At 40.6% G+C, this 24,369-nt stretch overlaps 1 long non-coding RNA gene and 4 gene segments (V, D, J or C); 2 read left to right on the top strand and 3 right to left on the bottom strand.

The window, feature by feature from the left end:
- Positions 1 to 1,848: 1,848 nt before the first annotated feature.
- Positions 1,849 to 2,534, bottom strand: LOC117598136 (immunoglobulin kappa variable 4-1-like). The segment is given in 2 exon segments: positions 1,849 to 2,186; positions 2,314 to 2,534. Coding segments are annotated over 2 exon segments (429 nt in total).
- A 44-nt stretch (positions 2,535 to 2,578) lies between these two features.
- On the top strand, positions 2,579 to 3,859 carry LOC117598144 (immunoglobulin kappa constant-like). The segment is given in 2 exon segments: positions 2,579 to 2,591; positions 3,540 to 3,859. Coding segments are annotated over 2 exon segments (333 nt in total).
- An 11,616-nt stretch (positions 3,860 to 15,475) lies between these two features.
- On the bottom strand, positions 15,476 to 16,153 carry LOC117598117 (immunoglobulin kappa variable 1-39-like). The segment is given in 2 exon segments: positions 15,476 to 15,822; positions 15,950 to 16,153. Coding segments are annotated over 2 exon segments (429 nt in total).
- Positions 16,154 to 17,448: 1,295 nt separating this feature from the next.
- LOC128318852 (immunoglobulin kappa variable 1-39-like) lies at positions 17,449 to 18,157 on the bottom strand. The segment is given in 2 exon segments: positions 17,449 to 17,871; positions 17,978 to 18,157. Coding segments are annotated over 2 exon segments (408 nt in total).
- An 18-nt stretch (positions 18,158 to 18,175) lies between these two features.
- Positions 18,176 to 19,586, top strand: LOC128318854 (uncharacterized). Its single transcript, XR_008302291.1, has 2 exons — positions 18,176 to 18,261; positions 19,111 to 19,586. It is a non-coding gene; the product is annotated as an uncharacterized LOC128318854 (long non-coding RNA).
- The last annotated feature ends 4,783 nt before the right edge of the window (positions 19,587 to 24,369 follow it).

Below are 24,369 nucleotides of genomic sequence, written 5' to 3'. Positions count from 1 at the left end.
TAGAGAGAGAGCTCAATGTTGGTGGAACTGTTTGGGATCAGTAACACCACACCAAGATGTGACCGCATTTAAATTCACCAACTTTCCAGACATAAGAAATTTAAAAAGATCAACTGACCACCGTCCTGAACCTACAGACCTATAATTAAGGAAGTAAGAGCTTTATAGGCACAGATGTCTGAAATGCCTAATGACTAATATTACACACCTTGCCATATTTCACTCCAGAGATGGAGTCTGTATCTCAGGGGTTCCTAAACTAGGCGTGGTGACCCCACATGGGGTTCGCTTGATTTACAAATGGGGCCGTGAGAGAAACTCACAATCTCCTCTTTGTTTCATTCATTCATTTTACAAATTAGAAATATCAATGATGGATTTTGTGTCCTAATATTTTTCATTGCTACTGGGAGTCACATTTAGATAAGTCACGTGTTACTGAATAGTGTACGTGTTATTTTAGTCTTTTTACTGACGTAACACACTGCACTAGTGTAGATCAGCAATAAAAATGAATGAATTTCCCCGTCCATCTACTTCTGCTAAACAAACTAGCTATCTGTCTCAAATCACTTACTATGTACTATTCTAGAGTGTTATTGAGTACAAACAGTAATCGAGTTTCCTAGTACAGTTAGTGTTTGAATTTTAAAAACCTCTCATGTCGCCTTCAAACCTACTGAAAGCTCTGATTTGCGTATCAGTCTTCTGGATTTTCTAGATTAGTAAATAATTGTGAATGTAACATCAGAGTTTTCGATTTGAGATGCAGAACATGACAACAATCATGATGCTGGTGAAAAGTTTTAAGAGAGACACAGAGCTCATCAGTGTGTTTAACATCACTGTGCAGAAAATCACTAAACATTTACAGTTCTACTTGGAAACCTGATGGACAGGGATGTTTTGGCTCTGACGTGCCATCTAGTTAATGTCATTTTAAATCTTCTTAATGTACTTAAGATGTACAGTGAGTCTGAGAACAGTGCTACTCGCATTACCACAGCTTCTACGTGTGCGTGTAAAGTTATACCAAGTATAAACCAGACTCCTGTGCTTTGGGCCTTATATGTTTCCTATAACAACACAACACTTCCCACTAGACTGATAAGTAAGGGCGAGGAGTATTCCCTTGGTTTTCAGTCCCTTAACTTACACATGCGTATGTTACTGATATAATAGAATGTTCAAATGTTACAGTATTCCTCTATTGTAAATCAGGAATATAATCAAATGTAGGGTGGTCAGGGCTTGAGGTCGCAGAAAATTCAAAATGTCCATTTAGGGTCATTTGCCTAAAAAGTCGTGTATGTTTTAAGGTTCAGTTTTGAACCTCAAAATTCAAATGTGTCTGCATTTAATCAGATTGGGGTAGAAAAGGAGAATATTGTGAAGTTAAACAGATGATGAGAGAATAGATTTATATTGAATTTTACTGAAAGATCCTGCACTACATTGTTTCTTAGAGAAACATTTGATTGTTTTATTTTAATGAAATTTTAGGGTGAGGTGGATGTGCTTTTCAACATGTTATGGGCTGAAATTGCAGATGTGAGGTGAAATAAACATGTGATATCATGTGAATAGGATGTGATAAATAAAACATAATCTGATCATTTATATCTGGATTTCTGTTCATGCCCATTATTTATAATAAATACTCTGTGTGTGTGTTTAGAGTAGTGTCTGTGTGTGTGTGTTTTCCTCCACAGTGTGTGTGTTTGTGTGTGAGTGTGTGTGTTCTCCTCCACAGTGTGTGTCATTGTGCTGTATCACATCGTCCCCCTCAGCACCTGCAGTAGGTCCCAGCTGCTGCAGTCACACTCACCCAGGTTTTTGTACGATGCTCTAACACTGTGTGAACACATAGCTACTACTGATCTCATGGTAACTCTGACAGTAATAATCTCCAGCATCTTCAGGCTGGACTCCACTGATGGTCAGAGTGAAATCAGATCCAGATCCACTGCCACTGAAACGAGCTGGAATACCTGATTCTCTACTGCTAGCCCAATAGATCAGGAGTTTAGGAGCTTCTCCAGCTTTCTGCTGATACCAGGAGAAATAATAGGTACTACCACTAGAGTAAACAGCAGGACTGGTTTTACAGCTGATGGTGAGTGTGTCTCCTGGAGAAACAGATTTCACTGCAGGACTCTGAGTCACAGTCACCTGACCTCTGGATCCTGAAAAAAATAAGAAGAATAAATCCGTTCCCTACATTAATAATGATGTTGAGTTTGAAGTTCATCTAGTCGGCCTACTTCACATGGATTTGTCAGCTGAACAGTAGAAGATAAAACATTGTGTTACCTCGAGCGCAGAGGGCCAGTGTGCAGATGAAGACGCTGATCAAACTCATGGTTGCTGTGGGTGAAGTCGCTGAGCAGCAGCTCTCAGTCATGAAGTGTTAAAGTCACAGGGCTATAAACACTCGCAGAGCGCTGAAGCATGAGCTGCTAATGCAAAGTGGAACCTCTCTCTATGGAAACGTGTGTGTGTGTGTGTGTGTGTGTTTGTGTGTGTGTGTTTGGTCACTGTAGTGTAACAGAGGTTTTTGTACGACGGCTTCATTAGAATGTATCACTGTGGTACACTTTCGGTGGAGGAACCAAACTCATCATCAGTAAGTGTCTCTTCTTTATTTAAAATTCTATAAATTAATGAATTTGTTTTCATTATTAATTTGATTATTGAATAAATTTTAGACAAGCTGAAAAAAAATCATTTCAAACATTTGTTATAAAGTGTAGCATGTAAAAAAATTCAGTATCTTAAATAACACATTACATTTATTTGTTTGTTTTTTGTTTGTTTGTTCAATTTAATGATTATATTTCATTGTTAAAAGTGAGAGAATAAATCCAGATGTTTGTGCTGTTTAAAGTCACCTTGAGTTCAGTGTCTAGTGATTCATTTTCATTCAGTATCAACACTAGAATAAAGCTGATCAAAGTTCTCGTCGGTCCACGATGTAAAGAGTAACTAGTAAATGTTCTCCTGCTGCTGGAACACATTTGTGCTGCTGCAGAGTTTCCAGTTTTGTCTCTATTGGAGTTCAGAGCATTTACAGAATACACTCACTGAGTGTTTCAGTGTTGGAATACAGTGTGACTATTGGATGCAGTTACTGAATAGAACTGGGTGAACACTAAATCAGAAAGAAGATGGATTATGGTGTGGAGTTAAAGCTGATGGCTTCCACATGTTCTCTTTGTTAGTTAGTGGAATTTAAACCAAATGGACTGATGTTTCTCCACTGAAACTGCTCCGGACTTGAAGCCCTCCATGTGTCTCTGTTCATTTAGAGTTAGGAACTGTATTTATGTCTATGGGTAGAGTTTAGAGATGCTGCTGAAGGTCATAGAAGTTTCCAGATGTTTCTACTGAACTGCAGTAATGTGAGAACAGTGTGGATCACTGCACTGATTACTGAACACACATTAATGTTTCCAGTCTGGAATCTTAATGAGCAGTAATGAGTAAATGTTGTGTAAGCGTGTGTAAATGTGTGTTTATTGTGTGTTTGTGGTCTCCAGCCGGTCCCGCGGTGAAGCCCTCCGTGTCTCTGCTCCCTCCCTCCTCTCTGCAGCTGTCTGAGGGATCGGCCTCGCTGCTCTGCCTGCTGTCTGCCTACTCTCCACAGGGGGCGCTGGTGAGCTGGACAGTGGACGGCTCCCAGGTGAAGGACGGGGTTCTGACCAGCGCAGAAGAACAGAAGAAGGACGGTTACACACGCAGCAGCACCCTGACCCTCAGCAAAGCACTCTGGGAAAAGGGGGAGGAGTTTGTCTGTACGGTCTCCCATGCCGGCGTCAATCATCCGGTCACGTTCAGAAAGAGCCAGTGTGAAGCCTAACAGCTCCAAGATACAATTTAACACTGAGCTGCTTACACATCCATCTACAATAGAGTTTCAGTTCTACACAATGCTGACATTTCTGTCTTTACTCTCTTCACTGTCCTGTTGCTCTTCCTGTAGTTTTGCTCTGCTGAAATAAAGCTTCATTTTGGACATTGTGTGTTCTTTTATTAGAGTTAATAGTCATTATCAGTGTGATGAGAGAGTGTGTTTAGCTGTAGATTCAGTGCTGTGTGTTGTGCTTCAGTGAGTTTGGCTGAAGGAAGTTGAACATCTGGTGAAAGTGCTGCTCTATTCTGGGAGAAAGACGATCACTCAGCCGTCTTCATGTAAATCTCTCTCTCACTTCACTGATCTTTCAGTTTTACTGGTTAAAACCGGTTTCTGTTCATCTTGATGATGTAGTCAATCAGAACTGGGCTCAGAACTCAAACTGTTCTGGTTCTAGGAACAAATCTTCTTCTGTTTGATTAAGTACCTATTTTCCTAAGTATTTTAAATCTATGAGACATTCAGGTACAGATATAAAGTGACCTAAATCATATCAATGTGACAGACTCCATCTTGTCTCTAGAGATCCATTCAGATCACACACTGTCCCAGTTAAACAGGCCGTTCCACACGGATCCATTATAGACCCACTTCATTTTAGCAGATGATACACAAATGAATATTTCTAAACCAGATGTGAATCTGTTCTCTGATTGCAAGAGTTTATCAAATCAAAGTCAAATCCTAATTCAGCAAAACATGTTAATTCATCTATTGCTGTTCCTGAGAATATTTAAACTCCAGTGAGATTTGTGTGTGATTGTTATAGTTTACTTTGATGGTAAATCCACATCATTTCCCCCCAAAAAAATCAGCTCATTCACACACCATGCACTCCAATGGGATGGGCACTGCTGAGCCCCTGGGCCAGGCACACATCCAAGTTTTGTGTGTTTTCGAGCATGCCCTGCACCTACAAACCAGCCAAAGTTTAGAAAAAGCTAAACAGACCAAAAACAAGAGGACCATCCTACCCCTTGGTGTTTGGGCTCCAGTTAAGATTGTGGGTTGAAAGGAGGGTACGAGCTGGAGGTGGAAATGAGACTGACAGGAGTTTGAAGTTTGGCTGTAGATTTTATTGCAGTTACAGAACCACAACTCTAAAACTTCATTCACAGACAGTGAACTACTCTGACAATCACAGACTCAAAAAACTACAAGGAATATTCAGGAAGCTAGTCTTACCTAGGAGAAAAGAACACAATGGCACCCAGATGGTGGCTGTGTATGTGGGATTGTGGGAAAATAATGTAAATTCTGGTGCATTTATAGAGTCTTTCATAAAGCTAATTATGTGTACAGCTTTTATTTTTTTAATTATTTAATTTACAAATTTATAAAGTTGATAATGGTGCTTTCATGTTTGAGTTTTTGCAGAGCTTTTTTTTCCAAAATACCAGGTCTGATAGAGAAAATATATATTGTTCATAAGATCGCGTGTTTTTAATGTGATGTTTTCATGTTCTGCTATGGGTGTGTGTGATTGGTTGTACCTGTGCACACCTTCATGCCTGCGTTTTCACACACATGATCAGAGAGAACTCTCGCAATGCATTTCATTCAAGCTAAAGCACTGTTGATGAAGTACTGCATCTGAATCTTTCTTCTCAAATATTCTCCTTTTTCAGATATCAGTGCATAAAACACACCTTACACTATCCTGATTGAGCATAAACATGATTAGTCACAAAATTGATGGTTATGGGTGTGTAAATGTTATTTTTATGCTTTATAAGAAGTGTTTTATGAGTTCATTGCGTTGGAGCACATGGATAGATGTTTATTTACATTAATTCAGTTCTTAGTGTATGTTTAGGTGTTATATGTAGTCTTTAACCTGCAAATTCAGTGAGTTTAACCCAACTTATGTTTGTTACCCTGAGTTAAATGTGATGAGTAATATATAATCTAGTATGTGGCTCTATTGAACTTCAGTGTTCAGGTAAAGTGGATTGAGAGTATTACTGGGTAAAGTGAATGGTTTATTTGCCAATACTGATATATTTCTCTAAATTATATTATTGAAAGTATAGTTTAACAGGAAAAATGTTTTCATTGCTCATGTCTTCCAAATGACATGTTTATGCATCATGCTTGATGGAAAGTCTTTCAATTTTAAAGTGCCTCCACATTTTCTGAAATTTCTGTGACATTATATTGAGTGAGTTTCATGTTATTGGGATAAGATATTGTAAACTGTATACAGCACATTACTGAAATGATTCAAGGTAAAGCAGCGATGATGAAGTACTGCATCCGAGTCGTTCTTCTCAAATGTTCTTGTGTTGTAGGAGTACTACATGTAGATCAGATGTGTTTGGTGTAACTCCTTCAGGAACGCTGGAGGTCATGTGGTAATACCACCACTAATGTTAGCTTTCTATTTAGAAAAACTTATGACAGAAGAAATTGGAAGCCGACTTCTTCCTGTTCTGTTTATGGGCAGGAAGAAGAAAAGAACAGGCTGTTGCCTCGTCTGTGCTTATAACCGCTTATAACTGCAGTCAGCAATTAATGACAATGCGAATGTGGCGATGTGATCTGCCATTTTTTGTATGAGGGGCGGATATAGGGTACGCTTCGTGGCTATAAAAGGAGATAGGACTGACGCCTAATTAAGTGCGTCCAGTTGGGTCCTGGAAGTGACGTCAATTTTGGTGCGCCGGGTGCACATTCTGGAGCGTGGCTGAGGAGAACTACGGATGCATTGAGTGAAGGCTGATCTCTGCGAGGGTTTAATTTGCACACCGCCGAGCGCGTTGGGCAGGGTGCGTTGTCAGTCGCAGTAGTGATACGGGGGCTGGAAGGTGTTGCACCAGGTTTTTTGGTGGGGAGCTGCTAGACGCTGTTCGTCTGTATGAGCTGCAACTACGATCATGGGTTATTCACCGGCTGTTTAGGAGCGCCGGCACAGATCGGATTGCTTCCTTTTTTTTTAATGAGTTGTACTCTTCGACCAACCTCCTGCCTTTTACTAGAACCATGCATGGGTTGTGGATGCGTTTGGGGCTAATTGGATGACCATTTCATTTCAGCATCCGGTGAATGTGGGACTTGAGGAGGGGTACCGGAGGCGAATAGCGACGTGTTTGTCAGTACTATTTGGTTGTGTTTTTGTGTGTATGTGGTTGTGTATTTTGAATTTTTCTTTCTTTTGTTTATTTTTGTGAGCAGTTTGACTTGCTCTTTTCCTCCAACAGCCCAAGCTAAATGTTTCTTTATTGGGGTTATTATTTAAGTGTATGTTTGGTTGTGTCTTATATTTTGTTTTCTTTTTTCCTTCAGAACTGGGGGGCTAGCATTAGCCAGAGTCCTCCGTGTGTGGTGGTGGTGCGGCTGTCGGCTTGCAGTGTTCACAACGGGTGGTTTGGTGCTGTGGTGGCACGTGTGGTTGCTGTGTTTATTGGATAGGCAAGACGATTTCCCCAGTTCTGAAGTGGTAAAGTGTGCATGTGTATAATGTTATGAGTGAGGTGTTTTAATGTTTGTATATTAAAGAGATCAATGCTGCAGTTATTGTATGCTGCTCTGAATAAATTGTGTGAACCCTTCCATCATTGTTTGGTACCTGTCTCAGCCACAACGAATCTGTGTATTGGGTACTTGACGTACTTGGATGGATCCCTAGCCAAAATTCTGGGGTGGTGTAGGCTAAAATTTAGTGCCAAAATTGGCAATAGTTCTAATCCTTGAGATAGGAGGGTCACACTAACATAGAAACTCTGACCAGATTGAGAAGATGACTTCAGCTGTGCACCAGCTGGCCATGGATGTGAGTCAACACAGAGAGACACTGGAACACATGAATGCTGAAATCAAAACATTTAAAGAAGAAAATGAGTCCCTGAGAGCAGCCTAGCTGACTGCAACCCTTACAGCTGGAGATGAGCACTGAAGCTGCACGGGGTGAGAGAGGAGGAGGGGAAGATGATCGATATTCTTGGCAAAGCTAGGGTTAGGGTTAGGACAACAAGACATTTTCTCATCAGATAAAATCTGAACTTAAAGGATGTCTCTGTAAATATCTGGATTCTATAATAATTGTAGGTGGGGATTTTAATGAGTGCTTTGATGATGCTTTAGATAGATTTAGATAGATTCCCTCCTAAATGTAATATAGACCCACAGACAAGCAATTCTCTTCTCTCATTATGATCTGATCTCTCTGATGGATACAAGGCAGTTTTTAACTCTAACACTTTTGATCTTACTTCGTCCAATAGTCTTTTAACCTTAAGATCTAGAATCGAGCTTTTTTAATTTCCACTTTAACAAAGCTCTTCTGAAAGATGATGTATTTAACAAGAGCACTACAGCACTAATTAATTTCATTTCATAGGCTAAAGGATTAAAAGTCAAATAGTTATACAAACCAGATGAATAAAGCCATTAAAAGAACCCTACCACTTAGATAAAATAGGTTAATTTACCATATTTAGATCAAATCAACCAACGAAAAGAACCAAATTATATGTAGAGAGAAAAGACTACAAACAAAGAGTACACTTTACACGTTATTTATTGTTGTTTGAGTATTTTTTCATTTTTTCAAGTTTCATTCCTTGTTCATACTGTACTGTTTTTTGTTCCAACACAATATATACTGATAGAGCAATTTCATCTGAGAGTCTGTGTGTTATTTATTTCCATTATCAGCCCTGCTCTTTACTAACCTAGACCCTGGTCCATCTCACTGTGCTCTAATCCTTTAAGCCTATATTGAAGGGCATGTGACACACATTTGTTACAAAAAAAATCTTTGCGAGCCAGCCAGGAGAGCAGTTGTATTTTATATTCTGTGAATTTGAAACCTAAGAGAAAAAAAACAGATTACACAGACCAGAAATAGTGTAAATTCTCATAAAAATGGATATCTTTGCACGTCACAGTTGCAAACTCAGTGATAAATAGGGGGCTAACTGACACAGAACTAGAAGAAGACCTAGATGATTTCTTTAATAAGCACACTCGTGTCTGTAGAAACATTCGTATAGACAATCCGAAGTCACCTTACCATAGAGACGTCATTGTTGAGTATGAAAGTTGTTCTGCCCTAGCGACTCTCGAACCTCTACTGCCTTATACTTTCAAAAGTCCACACAATGTCTCTGAATTCATCAGACTTTTATCAAGTGTTTGTCTACTGGCAGTGACTGAACACTGTACTAATGCTGACTGAGCGCTGATATACAGAACTGCAGAAGATAGCCAAGCTCAGTGGAAGAACTTTTGATGACCTTCTGAAAGAGCAGCTTTTCCAAACCACTGCATCAGCTGTTGGCAGTTTGTTAGATGCATGTGGGCCAAAATCAGGTCCTGACTTGAGAGCTAGACTGTCTGGGTTGATACACTGGTGTGTCGGTTCTGCCTCAGTCAGCAAACTCCGGGTTGCTAAGAATTACCTGCTCAAGCTGTTGACAGGTTGCCTCTCACACTTGATCATTCTGCCTGAACCACTGGTTCACTGCATGGGAATATGTGGGGCTGGAATTCCAGGGAAATAGTGGTGGTTGGTAACCAAGGAAACACTGGAAAGGGGTGAGCTGAGTGGACGTACAGTATGTCTGAGCGAGTTTTAGGCATACTCTTCCCAGGAAAGTAACTGAGCCCAATCCTCCTGGTTTTCGGCACAGAAAGAGTGCAAGAACCGGCCAATCTCTTGATTGGCTCTTTCGACTTGTCCATTGGTCATGAAGTCCAGGGCCAGAACAAGGGCTTTGTGGGGCACATTGGATTGAGGGCACACTGTACAGGAGGATATGATATGGTGGATGTCCACAAGCATCTGAAGCCACCAGTAATTATTCTGCAATAAAGCATGGGTTTTATGCAATCCTGTGTGTCCCATTGCTGGAGATGAATTAGCCCATGTGATGTGTTTCTCCCACAAACTGGGCACAACGTAGGTTTTCTGGTGGGACATGACATGAAAGGGAAGTGGTAGCTCAGTGGTTAAGACGTTAGACTTCTGATTGGAAGGTTGAGAATTCAAATCCCAGTACCACCAAGCTGCCACAGCTGGGCCCTTGAGCAGGGCCCTTTAGCAAGGCCCTTAATCCTCAACTGCTCAGTTGTATAAATGAGATAATTGTAAGTCACTCTGGATGTAGAAATGTAAATGACTCTGGTGCTGGTTGGCGATTGGCCTTGGCAGTTTTATGGTCTAGATCCCAGATGAGGGTGCAGACAAAGCCTGAATCATGAAGGATGGGTACCTCCTGGTGTTGCCTAGGAGTTGATGAGTGAATACAACCAGGTCGAAATGAAATATCTCTCTCTCACTTCACTGATTCTCACTCTCTCTCTCTCTCTCTCTCTCTCTGTCAGTTCTTCAGGTTAAGACTGCTTTTACAGCTGGGTGAGTTTGTGGGAGGAGATTAAAATCATACTTTCCTGCTATGAGCTATATTCCTTGGCATGAACCAGTAATGATTCGTGATCAGCTATCAACTGAATCACTTATTTAATATTTAACTAAAGTCTCTATTACCTCTGTAATATTGTTAGGATTAGGATACCCCTTGTGTTACTAGTAGGTGCTGGATATCTGATACATCTGATATATCGGATCCTTGTATCACATTAAGGACTGACTATTACAGTTTAGTTTTCCCTGTCTTGATTAAGTGATTACAAAAAATTACAAAATAGTGCAGCAGATCACTCAGATAAGGTCTGTGTCCTGGACCCTTTTTGCCGCAAGATGCCTCAGTTGTCTGAGTTTCTGATAATTCAGGGGCTTGACTTCAACTCTTCTACATTTCCTATTTAATGTTATTAAGAATGAAGGAATTGCTGGATTTGGTGGCCATGTCATCCTAGTTCTTCACCCCTGTCCTTTGTACCAGATACTGGCAGGAACACCCAGGGACTGGCCGTGGGAGTTTCAGATCCTGTGTTTTGGTCTCTGTAATGCTCCTTCTACCTTTGAGACACAGATAGACAGGGTGTTGTTTAGTGTTCCACACAGTGAATGTCTACTTCATGGGTCCAATATTCTGACCAAAGCCAGCTTCTTCCAGTCAGTGCTAAAGGTGCTGCTGAGGGAACTGGGGAGAGGGTCAGTATTTTAAAAGTGGACAGGTACAGGAGATCAGGCAGAGGAGACAGTAGGGGGACTGAGCTCTGGTATACTGTGTGGACACACAGGACTGCAAAAATCTGGCAGTGGTGTATGCAGTGGAGTGGAGGAGCCAGCAGGATTGACCCTGACCTTAAACAGTTAAAAGGATATGATTAAAGTGATGGCCTCTGCATCTTCTAGAGGTGGTGCAACATCAGCCACAGGTGAGTAGAAGCAGCAGGCCATGGCTTTTAAGCTCCTTAATGAAGTAATGCTTAGGGTTACACATTGAAACTCCAGGGACTGGTCACTTTGGGGTTATTTGAACACTTAGAAATGTTTTATTCAGGGTTTGGAGTGCAAAAGGCCTTTTAGAAGAGCCCCAGTTGAAATGATAATATCTGGAGGAATTTTACAGCGGAGAACATGACGTGAGTTTAAAACCTCAGAAGAAGAAATGTACTCTAAATTGGAAATATCATGGGAGGGAAATTGCAGGTTTATTAAAAGAACAGTGATGCTTCTGTCCAGGTGCTTTTCTGTGGACAAAACGTGGCACTCCAACTTTTTTCAGTTACTGAAAAAAAACTACAGTTTAAGTAAAACTACAGTTACTGCTGCAGCTCTGAGCGCTCTGAGAGTCTGACTGGAGCTGAGATGTTTAAGTCTGAGATGTCAGTCATGTTCATTACCATTTCAGTGATTGGCAGATAGATAATATTATAGACATATACAGTACAGTGTGCTCCATAATGTTTGGGATGAAACATAATTTATATTTATATGCCTCTGTATTCCACATTTTAAAATTTGTACTCAAACAATCCACATGCATTTAAAGTGGACATTCTCAGATTTTAATAAAGAATATTTTTATACATTTTAGTTTTACGATGTAGAAATTACAGCATTATACATAAGCCTCCATTTCAAGGCATCATAATATTGGGGCGTCTCGGGTGTTTGTGATTACTCAGGTGTGTTTAATTGATTCATTAGTGCAGATATAAAACAGATTTCAGAATCTAGTCTTGATTTGAGGCTTTTGGTCCAGAAACACTCTTCAGGAGGCGGATGTGGATCAATGATTTTCTGTTCACAGAAGACTTCAAGAACAGAAATACAGAGGCTACACTGCAAGATGTAAGCCACTAGTTAGCCACAAAAACAGGATGGCCAGGATAGAGTTTAATAAAAAGTACTGAAAAGAGTTTGCACTGTATCTACATTTCATAGAGAAACACTTGACTGCTGCATTTTAATGAAATTTTAGGGTGATGTGGATGTGCTTTTCAACATGTTATGGCCAGAAATTGCAAATGAGAGCTCAAATAAACACATGTGGCATTGGGGCTGTTCCCTTAATGCCTACTACATTTTCTAGTCTATCTTTCTAGTCTATCTAGAGAATAGCATGATAAATGGTTTCAAAAGCTGCACTAAGGTCAAGCAGCACAAGCAAGGAGACAAAACCCTGATCAGAGGCCATTTATGATGATACTCTAGGCATTATCAAGTTCAAGTTCAGTTTATTTATATAGCACATATAAAAGTGTGTGGGACTAAAAGAAGATTCTGATCGCTAGACCTTAAACTTCTGAAAGGAGTATATGGGTGCAACAATTCGGATAAGTAAGTGGGGTCTTGATCATGTAATGATTTATATACAAATAAAAGAATTTTAAAATCGATTCTGAATTTGATAGGCAGCCAATGGAGGGTCCTGAGAATTGGAGTAATGTGAGCGCTTTTACGGCAATTATGAAGGAATCTGGCAGCAGCATTTTGCACTAGTTCAAGGCGAGCAATTTGAGACTTTGAACTACCACGGTATAGTGAATTGCAGTAGTCCAAGCGTGAGGTAATAAAAGCGTGAACAGCCATCTCTAAGGTTTTATGATTTAGAAAAGGTTTGACAGCAGACGAAGTTGATAAAAACTAGAACCTATTACAGAGGAGATATGTTTGTCAAGGTTTAAAGATTCATCTAACAGAACGCCCAAGTTCCGTACACGTGATGAACTAAAAAGAGATAGACTACCCAGATGTAAGCTGGTTGCCTGATAGTTGTCAGTGGGGCCAAAAACGATCATCTCAGTTTTATCTTCATTTAAGGATAAGAAATTTTGGGCTAACCAAGATTTAACTCCATCTAGACATCTTAATAAAGATGTAAATGCTGAAGGATCATTTCTCTTGATTGGTAAATAGATTTGGGTATCGTCGGCATAAAAATGAAAGGGCACCCCATGTCTTCTTAGAATGGAACCCAAAGGTAGCATGTACAGAGAGAAAAGAGAAGGCGCCAAGATCGAGCCTCGAGGAAGACCACAGGCTACATGGGCAACAGAAGAGGAAAAATTACCTAACTTGACTAAAAGTTTTCTGTCAGAAAGATATGACTGAAACCACTTAAGGACGGTTCCTTTTATCCCCACATAGGACTCTAATCTAGATATCAGAGTAGAGTGGTCAATAGTATCGAATGCTGCTGATAGATGTAAGAGCACAAGGACTACAGAATCGCCAGAGTCCGTAGATAAAAAATGTCGTTTAACACTCTCAAGAGGGCAGATTCAGTACTGTGAGCCGACTTAAAAATGCCGTTGCAATTGAGAAAAAACTGAAGCTGGTCAAACACAATTTTTTCCAATACCTTTGAAATGAATGGTAATACAGAAATAGGGCGAAAATTGTTCAGAACAGAAGGATCTAGTGAAGGCTTCTTGAGTAACGGAGTGAAAGTAGCCACTTTAAGGGCAGCAGGGTCAGAGCCAATAAAAAGACACTTATTGTAAAAAGACACTAATCCTGGCCCAACAGAGTCAATAATTGATTTAAAAAATTTAGGGTGTATGATATCGAGAGAGCAAAAAAAATGATATCTTTAAGTAGTTGCAGGGAAATAGGATCAAAACTATCCCAGGAGGCAGAATGCAACAACGGGATTGAGGGTTCAGTATGAGAAGAGCTTACTTTGGGTCTCAAATTAGAGATTTTGTCAATAAAAAATCTCAAGAAGCTTTCACATATAGCATCAGAAGCAGCAGAGATCATATTAACTGGAGGATTTACAACAGAATTAATAACTGAAAATAAAACCTTAGGTCTAGAATGATTATTCATGATTAGGTTAGAAAAATATATAGCTTTGGCAGACTTAACAGCACTCTGATAAACCGATAAACTGTCTTTAAACAACTGGAATGAAATATGTAATTTGTCCTTTTTCCATTTACGCTCGGCCTTTCTACAAGCTTGTCTTAAAAGTCGAATATCAGAGCTGAGCCACGGTTCAGATTTAGGTTTGGGCTTATAAGGCTTGAGCGGAGCGGTGACATTTAGGACATCCAGCCAGGCAGAGTTTAATAGACAAAGATGTTGGTCAGCATCCAAGTCAGGTAACGATGAATCCAAGAGCAAATGTGAACAGGATTCCATGAAGTACTGATTAACATTTGAGCCAAACTGAGGAGAATAGGACCGAGACAATGTTATATCTTTTGTAGTGAAATGAGAAAGATTAGGGAGAGACAAAGAAAATAAAATCGGCCTATGGTCCGAAAGCATAAAGTCAGATGCAACAATATCACTGATTGCAAACCCGTGAGAAAGTACAAGGTCCAAAGTATGACCCTGAATGTGAGTGGAGTCTTTTATCCACTGGACCAGGCTGAAAGACTCAATGAGCCTGAGAAACTCCTTTGATAGAGGTTTAGACTGACAACATACGTGGATGTTAAACTCACCCACCAATAAAAAGCGGTCATAGTTTGTGGCGATATTACCGATGAATTCAGTGAACTGCTGTATGAAATCCTTGACTGAGTGTGGAGGACGGTAAATCACTCCTAGCAAAACAGGGCCATTCCAGTCAAGATGTAGAAGCTGAGCTTCAAAGCTGGTAAATACACTTACTGGAACTGACCGGCATCGCGCAAGAAAAGAGTTTTTTAAAGTAGTCACTAATCCTCCCCCTTGTCTGTTTGGACGGGGAGAGTTAAAAAATGTACAGTCAGTTGGAACTGATTCAGAAAACGTGGTTAAATCACCAACCTTTCTCCAGGATTCAGTGATAAACATAAAATCCAGACTATGAGAGGAGAAGAAGTCATTTAAATGCAATACTTTTTTGTTCTGCAGCAGCTTGTGAGAAATGTTTGTTTTGTGGCTCATCTCATTGTGTAAGGTAAGGAGAATTGTGAACGGTGAAATGTTCATTAAATGCTTATTCAGTGACTGTTTTTGTGGTTTTTGTATTTTTGAAAAAGAGTGCTTTGTGTATGCTTAGTGTGGTAGTGATCTGTGTGTGTGTTTGTGTGGAGTAGTGAGTGTGTGTGTGTATGTGTGTGTGGAGTAGTGAGGGTGTGTTTCTGTGTGTGTGTTTGGGGTAGTGAGTTTGTTGTGTGTGTGTGTGTGTCACTGTGCTGTATCACATCATCCCCCTCAGCACCTGCAGTAGGTCCCAGCTGCAGCAGTCACACTCACACAGGTTTTTGTACGACGCTCTAACACTGTGTGAACACATTGCTACTACTGATAGAATGTACACTCTGACAGTAATAATCTCCAGCATCTTCAGCCTGGACTCCACTGATGGTCAGAGTGAAATCAGATCCAGATCCACTGCCACTGAAACGAGCTGGAATACCTGATTCTCTGTAGCTAGCCCTGTAGATCAGGAGTTTAGGAGCTTCTCCGGCTTTCTGCTGATACCAGGACAAATAGTCATAGCTACTCCAGCGGTAAACAGCAGGACTGGTTTTACAGCTGATGGTGAGTGTGTCTCCTGGAGAAACAGATTTCACTGCAGGACTCTGAGTCACAGTCACCTGACCTCTGGATCCTGAAAAAAATAAGAAGAATAAATCCGTTCCCTACATTAATAATGATGTTGAGTTTGAAGTTCATCTAGTTGGCCTACTTCACATGGATTTGTCAGCTGAACAGTAGAAGATAAAACATTGTGTTACCTCGAGCGCAGAGGGCCAGTGTGCAGATGAAGACGCTGATCAAACTCATGGTTGCTGTGGGTGAAGTCGCTGAGCAGCAGCTCTCAGTCATGAAGTGTTAAAGTCACAGGGCTATAAACACTCGCAGAGCGCTGAAGCATGAGCTGCTAATGCAAAGTGGAACCTCTCTCTATGGAAACGTGTGTGTGTGTGTGTGTGTGTGTGTGTGTGTGTGGTCACTGTAGTGTAACAGATGTTTTTGTACCATGAGTGTTTCACAGCACAGATTATTGAACACATTAATGTTTCCAGTCTGGACTCTTAATAAGCAGAAGAAAGTTGAACATCTGGTGAAAGTGCTGCTCTATTCTGGGAGAAAGAGGATCACTCAGCTGTTTTCATGTAAATCTCTCTCTCACTTCACTGGCCTTCTTGGTCTGCTAACAAATAACATGGCTGACTGTACATCTGCAATCTTCTCAGAGCCACTTGCTTCAGGAAGGATGCTGATGCTAGCAGACTCTTCTGGTGAGTCCTGAAAATAAAGTCCAGAATTCAGTCAGAAAATAGGAACAAAAGGTTTAAGAGACTTTTCCAGCTTCACAAGAGGCTGCATGAAGACACAGCTACTGAACAGGCATGGTTACCACACAGGAACGGCGTGTGGCTTTGGGCATTTTTTCAAACTCTTTTGCAGTGAAAGAGAGAGGGGAAATATCAAGGGTTCCTTGTATTGGAACTACGTACAAAGTTGTTTTCCCACCAACAAGTTTATTAAGATAAGAGCCTGTAGAGCTCTCTGCCTCAGGGGGAACAAGGCACACTTTTCTTTGTCCAGATCCACCAACAAAGAAAATACACTAAACAGGAGCTAAGAGACTCATTCTGGAATATTCTTACCAAGGAAGATGGGAGTAATGGGCTTCATCAGAGACGTCACACACACACACTTCACTTTACTTTTGTTTGTGTAAAGCTGCTTTGAGACAATGACCTTTGTAAAAAAGCGCTATACAAATAAAAATGAATGTACAGAGAATGTACTGGCTAATACTGCAATGACAATGACACCATAAATACAGTCATTACATCATCACGTAGACCTGCATCAAACTGGCTTCACATTTAGCTTCAGTCAAATGAAACTTTATGTTTTATTGTGGTGATTTTTTCCTTCACCAGGAACTCAGGTCTTTTATGTTTAAGGTGTTCAATTCAGCTCAGTTTGATTTATATGGGGTAGAAAAGGAGACTGTTTTGTGGTTAAACTTTACAGATGAGGAGAAAATGAATATTGAAATATAGAATAATATAGAAATGAACGTTGACTCTTATTGAAAGATCCTGCACTACATTGTGTGTTACAGTAGTGTGTAGTAGACACTGCTCCTCTTAGCAGAAGGTGGAAATCATCATATACCATTATACACATCAGCTGATTTTTCATCACAGAAGGAACAGCTGATTAAGAGTTTTCTGCTTTTCATGAATGATTAGTTTTTTAAACATGAACACGTTTGATGATGTTCAGTGGAGTGCAGCTTTAGCAGCTCTGCAGCTGTTCTCAGATCAGTGTGTGTTTCTGACTCAGAGCACTTCCTCTACAGCTGAGGGAGGTTTTTGTACGGTGCTATAACACTGTGTGTACGGAGAGCTGTAACCCTGCTGACAGTAATAATCTCCTGCATCTTCAGACTGAAATCCAGAGATTTTTAGACTAAATTGTGTTCCATATCCACTGCCACTGAAACGATCTGGAATCCCAGACTGACGAGTAGATGCAGTATAGATCAGGAGTTTAGGAGCTTCTCCAGGTTTCTGCAGGTACCAGTGGAGCCAACTGCTAACACTCTGACTGGTTGTACAGGTGAGAGTAACAGATTCTCCTGGAGAAACAGACTGAGATCCTGGAGACTGAGTCACGACGATTTCCCCAAAGGACTCTAAAGAAAAGGATGCAGAGTTAAAATAATGGAAACAAATGTAGTAATGAGTGTGAGAGTGATTTGATGGTTTGTATGAATAATAAAAGTAAAGAGAGTGTCTCACGGTGAGCGAGGAGTCCCAGTGTCCCCAGCAGTAGAATCAGTACCATCATCATTGTGCTGCGTGTCAGTGGCTCTGAAAGGACTGAACACACTCTGATCAGCACTACAGCTCTTAAAGTGTGTGCAGCAGTGACACAGCACACATATGCAAACACCACAACCGTGTGTGTGTGTGTGTGTGTGTGTGTGGTCACTGTAGTGTAACAGAGGTTTTTGTACGATGGCTTCATTAGAATGTATCACTGTGGTTCACTTTCGGTGGAGGAACCAAACTCATCATCAAAAGTAAGTCTCTCTTCTTTATTTAAAATTCTATAAATTTATTTCATTGTTAATCAGAAAATTGAATAAAGTTTAGACAAATAGAAAATTATTTATGTTGAACTCTAGTAAGTAAATAATTTAGGCATCATAAAAAAAATCACTATTTATTTATTTATTTATTTATTTATAAAGAATGAAGTGGATTTTTTTGATAAAGAGACACAGTCACAGTAAAATAAAAATAACACTAAAGACAGAAAAAGTCAGCTGTTAGCTGAATAAGTCTGCAGTGTGTTCCTCAGTAAACAGAGCACTTTTACATTCACAGCTTATTAAGTTCATATTGTGTGCTGTGAAGGACGTGGTATAAAACTTCATCCTGTGCCTGTGAGCCTTCTATAATTTTACTGATGTACTGATGTTGAATCTCTAAACAAAGAGAAACAGTGTGTAGAAAGGTGGATGTGGTGTGATGTGGTTATTTCCATCACTGGACTGATTTCTCAGCCTTTTTGCCAGATATGTGATTTGTAACAGAGTAAATCTTGTTCTCAGGAAACTCAAAGGGAAGGTGTGATGTTGCATTTTCCAGCCCTGATTCTGTGGAATATCAGTGTATTTACATCATCAGTGTATTTATTTTTCTGTAGGACTACATGTAAAAGTAACAGAACAGCTTAGGAGGACTGGAATACACTCCCAGAATAAATCTGATCAAAGTCCGAGTGGCTCCACAATATAACGAGTAACTAGTAAATGTTCTCCTGCTGAGTAGTTCTACTGAACTGCAGTAATGTGAATAAGGAGTAATGAGTAAATGTTGTGTAAGCGTGTGTAAATGTGTGTTTATTGTGTGTTTGTGGTCTCCAGCCGGTCCCACGGTGAAGCCCTCCGTGTCTCTGCTCCCTCCCTCCTCTCTGCAGCTGTCTGAGGGATCGGCCTCGCTGCTCTGCCTGCTGTCTGCCTACTCTCCACAGGGGGCGCTGGTGAGCTGGACAGTGGACGGCTCCCAGGTGAAGGACGGGGTTCTGACCAGCGCAGAAGAACAGAAGAAGGACGGTTACACACGCAGCAGCACCCTGACCCTCAGCAAAGCACTCTGGGAAAAGGGGGAGGAGTTTGTCTGTACGGTCTCCCATGCCGGCGTCAATCATCCGGTCACGTTCAGAAAGAGCCAGTGTGAAGCCTAACAGCTCCAAGATACAATTTAACACTGAGCTGCTTACACATCCATCTACAATAGAGTTTCAGTTCTACACAATGCTGACATTTCTGTCTTTACTCTCTTCACTGTCCTGTTGCTCTTCCTGTAGTTTTGCTCTGCTGAAATAAAGCTTCATTTTGGACATTGTGTGTTCTTTATCAGTCATTATCAGTGTGATGAGAGAGTGTGTTTAGCTGTAGATTCAGTGCTGTGTGTTGTGCTTCAGTGAGTTTGGCTGAAGGAAGTTGAACATCTGGTGAAAGTGCTGCTCTATTGTGGGAGAAAGAGGATCACTCAGCCGTCTTCATGTAAATCTCTCTCTCACTTCACTGATCTCTCTCTCTCTCTCTCTCTCTCTCTTTCTCTGGCAGTTTTTCTGGTTAAGACTGCTTTTATACAGCTGGGTGGGTTTGCGGGTGGAGGTTAAAAATCATAATTTTCCTGCTATGAGCTATATTCCTTGGCATGAATCTGCAATGATTCATAGTTATAGTTATAGTATAGTTGTTAGTACTAATAAATATCATTTGTAATTTGGAGTGTGGCTGTGGGAATATGTATTCATTCCCACAGCCACTAAGAGCATTAGTGAGGTCAGGCACTGATGTTGGGAAGTCGAGGAGGTCTGGGGTGCAGTCAGTGCTCCAGTTCATGTTAATGTGATTAAAAAAAATGCCTATGAGTACCAACTGGATTTCTATGAAATTTAACAAGATATATTCAAATAAACATAACATGAATTGACATGAATGACTTTAGCAAAAGAATTGCAGAATAAAAGCACATTGAAGGTGTGATGCTGTGCAAAGAATGAGTGCTTGTGGTTGCATTATATAGAGTCCATAATTAGAAGGTAACTGGAGCCTATATGTCACCTTGAAGAGCCCCATGTAACATGATGAGAACTTCTCAGATGCAGAATATTTGTGGATAACTGATCTCTATCCTGGAGCCTCCCTGCAGTTATCTAATTGTTGCTCCACCTGAACGTGAGGGATTAACTACCATACTAAAGCCATTCATTTACTACTGGGACCTCCACATGGGCTGGGTTCCATAAGACCAGAGGTGGTTGGGGACTCTAGGGACTTTCTCAGTGTTGGACATTTTTTTAGTTCTTACCCTTGCTGTGGCAGCAACTCTATAGATGGCAACAGCCTGAGTTGAATAGTGTAATGCAACCTACAACACTGAATGCACTCTTTTGCATGGCACCTTTTATACCAGGCACTATGACTGATTTGGAGCACGGATTTGGACACACTCCAGCTCACCTTTGGCTGAAGTCTGTGGTTTATGTTCTGGATAAATATCACAATCAGATTGGTTTTGAATATATGCCTTAGGTTGATGGTTGTGTCATGTTGCTAGTGTTCTGACCAGAATCACTGGTCACTATGCCCAGATGTTTGCTGTCCAAGTGCTGAGTGCAGGTGCACTGATGACTCACTAGTAAGGACATGTGCTGACTCCCTGCGAGGTGGTTTTTTTATGATCTGTAAAGTGTGGTTATATTATTTCACTCTGTCTGATGTGTTCAAATCAACCATGCAGAATTTGCCTTGCATGCTGGGGTCACTCTTTAAACCTGCTGCCAAAGCACCCCTGAATAGCACGTCATGGGTTTCATAATTACAATGAAGGCAAAAATAGACCTTTGTGTAGCACCTTTAGGACACTACACTATAGGACACTATAGGAGATGAGTTAAAGGAAAAATTTAGAATCCCTTGTAAGTTAGGTAACAGGGACTACTCCAATGGTTGTTTGATTGTGTTGGTAGTTTCAAATTTGTGTTCTGTTTTTCAAGTTCTTCTTTCTTTTTTCAGCTCAGTAACTTGTACAGAAATTGGCATACATGCTGATTTCCTGATTGTTAAATCAGGATTTACAGGCATCATATTAGCTTAGAACATTATGGTGGGTAATCAGTTGAAGCTAAGCACATTGAATGTCAGGGGGTCCCTAGTCCCATTAAGAAGAAAAAAAATGTGTTATTTGAAAAACGAAAAGATTGATATTGCACTTCTACAAGAAACCCATCTAGATGACATAGAACATTCAAATTTGCAATGAGGAGGCTTTGAACATGTGTTCTTTTCATTCTTCTCATCTAAAAGCAGGGGCATAGCAATGTTATTGAGAAAGGGCTTACTCTTCCAATTAGAAGACTATGTAAAAGATAAACATGGTCGATATGTCTATAATGAACATTGTCCTCCAGCTTATCCGTCAGACTTAATCACTCAAGTATTTGTGGAGTTTTCAGAGACGAATTTAGAGAATATTATAGTAGGGGGCCTTTCAACTGTATCCTAAACCCTGTTATGGATAGATTTCCCCACAATACAGCACTATTCTCTTCACAAGCAAATTCTTCAAAGACCAGGGATCTGGGTTTTGTCAAAGAATTTACCTTCTATTCAGCTCTCCATAGGTGTCACACAAGGATAGATTTTTTTTATTCCCATGACTTCATTGGATTCTGTAGTTGATAGTAATACTGAGAATATAGTCATATCAGATCAGGCTAGTGTTACCTTATGTTTTAGATGGAAAGGTGGCTATGGACAGACTAGATACTGGAGACTAAATGTAACCTTTTTGAAAGACTTCTCATTCACATCTTACTTCAGAACCAAGTTTAAGCACTTTCACTCTGTCAATCGTAGGTCGAACGATAACCCTGATCTTCTGTGGGCTTATACTAAAGGATTAATTATTTCATTTTCTGCCAGTAAGAGATAAAAATTTAGGGAGAAGCAGGAAGTATTAGAGAACGACAGAGTAATGAAAGAAGAGGCATACTTTAAAACTCCCCTCTCCCATGCTATTGAAAGAGATAACTGCTCTCAGATCCACCCTGGAATCACATTTGACACAAGACTCTGAGAAATTACATTTGTCAAGCAAAAATATTACGAGCTTGGGGATAAACCAGGAAAGTACTTGACATATCTTATTAATAGATCTGTATTTCAATATATTACATTTATTACTGACTCTGATGGAAATCAGTTGTATCATCACACGAGGATCAAAGAGTTCTTTAAAGAATTCTACGTAAATCATTACATCTCAGAGCAGAGCACCTTGAGGATGCATCATGGTTGATGAATGATTTTTTTTTCCTGATATTGGTCTGCCAATAATCACAGACAAGCGAAGGTCTCTTCTCAGTGCTCCCATTACAAGAGAGGAAGCTTTAAATTTTACAAAAATGCTACACCGTGGAAAGGCCTAGGGCCGGATGGACTTAGCAGTGAATTTTATAAGGAGTTTCCTGATGTCTTACTAGATCCGTTAGTTGAGATGTTTGAGGATTCAATCTCATGTAAAGGCCTTTCTCAGACTTTACAGGAAGCAAACATCTCACTTATCCTTAAAAAAGGGAAACCTCCAGAATCCTGAAGCTCTGCTTCATGTTCATCATAAATTATTGTCCAAAATTTTAGCGGTCCGTTTAGAAGACAATACCCTCGATTATTAAAGCGGATCAAACCGGCTTTATAGTAGGATATATTTCACATAATAATATTAGGCATCTTCTAAACATAATACAAGTATTTCAACAAAAAGATGTAGATGGCCTTGTGCTTTCCTTGAACGCTGAGAAGGTATTTCAAGTTCAAGTTCAAGTTCAAATGGAGTTTGTCATTTCAGCCATATACAAGTACATAGTGAAACGAAACAACGTTTCTCCAGGACGAAGGTGCTACATAAGATGACACAGAACAACACAGAACTACAAGGGACTACATAATTTATACATAAAGTGCGCAAGTACAAAAATGTGCAGACAGCACAAGACAGTACAAGACAGTACAAGACAGTACAGTGACTACTGGGACAGACAGTGAGCATAGTAAGTCCCAGTGCAGCGCCGACCAGTACACAGTTCTGTTTAAAAGTGAACATAGTGACAATAGTGCAAAGGGTACAACAGTACAATACAAGTAGCTGAGATAGTGTAAACATAAATGTAAACATAGAGTAGCAGATATGTACAGTATAATAAGTATTGTAGCAGCATAAACATGTGCAAAAACTTGCAAAAAAATTGCAGAGAGGATGTAGGATGCTCAGTTGTGTGTGTATATATGTTTGTGTGTGTGTTCCTTCAGTCCAGTTTCTGAGTATTGAAGAGTCTGATGGCATGGGGGAAGAAGCTATTGCACAGTCTGGTCATGAGGCCCGAATGCTTCGGTACCGTTTACCAGATGGCAGGAGGGTAAAGAGTATGTGAGAGGGGTGTGTGGGGTCGTCCACAATGCTGGTGGCTTTGCGGATGCAGCGTGTGGTGTAAATGTCCATGATGGAGGGAAGAGAGACCCTGATGATCTTCTCAGCTGTCCTCACTATCCGCTGCAGGGTCTTGCGGTCCGAGACAGTGCAATTCCCAAACCAGGCAGTCATGCACAGGATGCTCTCGATAGTCCCTATGTAGAACATGGTGAGGATAGGGGGTGGGAGATGTGCTTTCCTCAGTCTTCTCAGAAAGTACAGGCGCTGCTGGGCTTTCTTAGTTATGGAGCTGGTGTTGAGCGACCAGGTGAGGTTCTCCACCAGGTGAACACCAAGAAACTTAGTGCTCTTGATGATCTCCATGGAGGAGCCGCCGATATTCAGCGGAGAGTGGTTGTTCTGTGCTCTTCTGAAGTCAACAACCATCTCTTTAGTTTTGTCCACATTCAGAGACAGGTTGTTGGCTCTGCACCAGTCCGTTAGCTGCTGCACCTCCTGTCTGTATGCTGACTCATCGTTCTTGCTGATGAGACCCACCACGCTCGTGTCATCAGGGAACTTGATGATGTGATTTGAGCTGTGCATTTCTACACAGTCGTGAGTCAGCAGAGTGAACAGCAATGGGCTGAGCACACAGCCCTGGGGGGCCCCAGTGCTCAGTGTGGTGGTGTTCGAGATGC

Source organism: Pangasianodon hypophthalmus, chromosome 9 (assembly GCF_027358585.1).
Source record: "Pangasianodon hypophthalmus isolate fPanHyp1 chromosome 9, fPanHyp1.pri, whole genome shotgun sequence".
NCBI lineage: Eukaryota > Metazoa > Chordata > Actinopteri > Siluriformes > Pangasiidae > Pangasianodon > Pangasianodon hypophthalmus.
The sequence above is the reverse complement of the archived record's forward strand: the minus strand, read 5'-3'. Positions and strand labels throughout refer to the sequence as shown.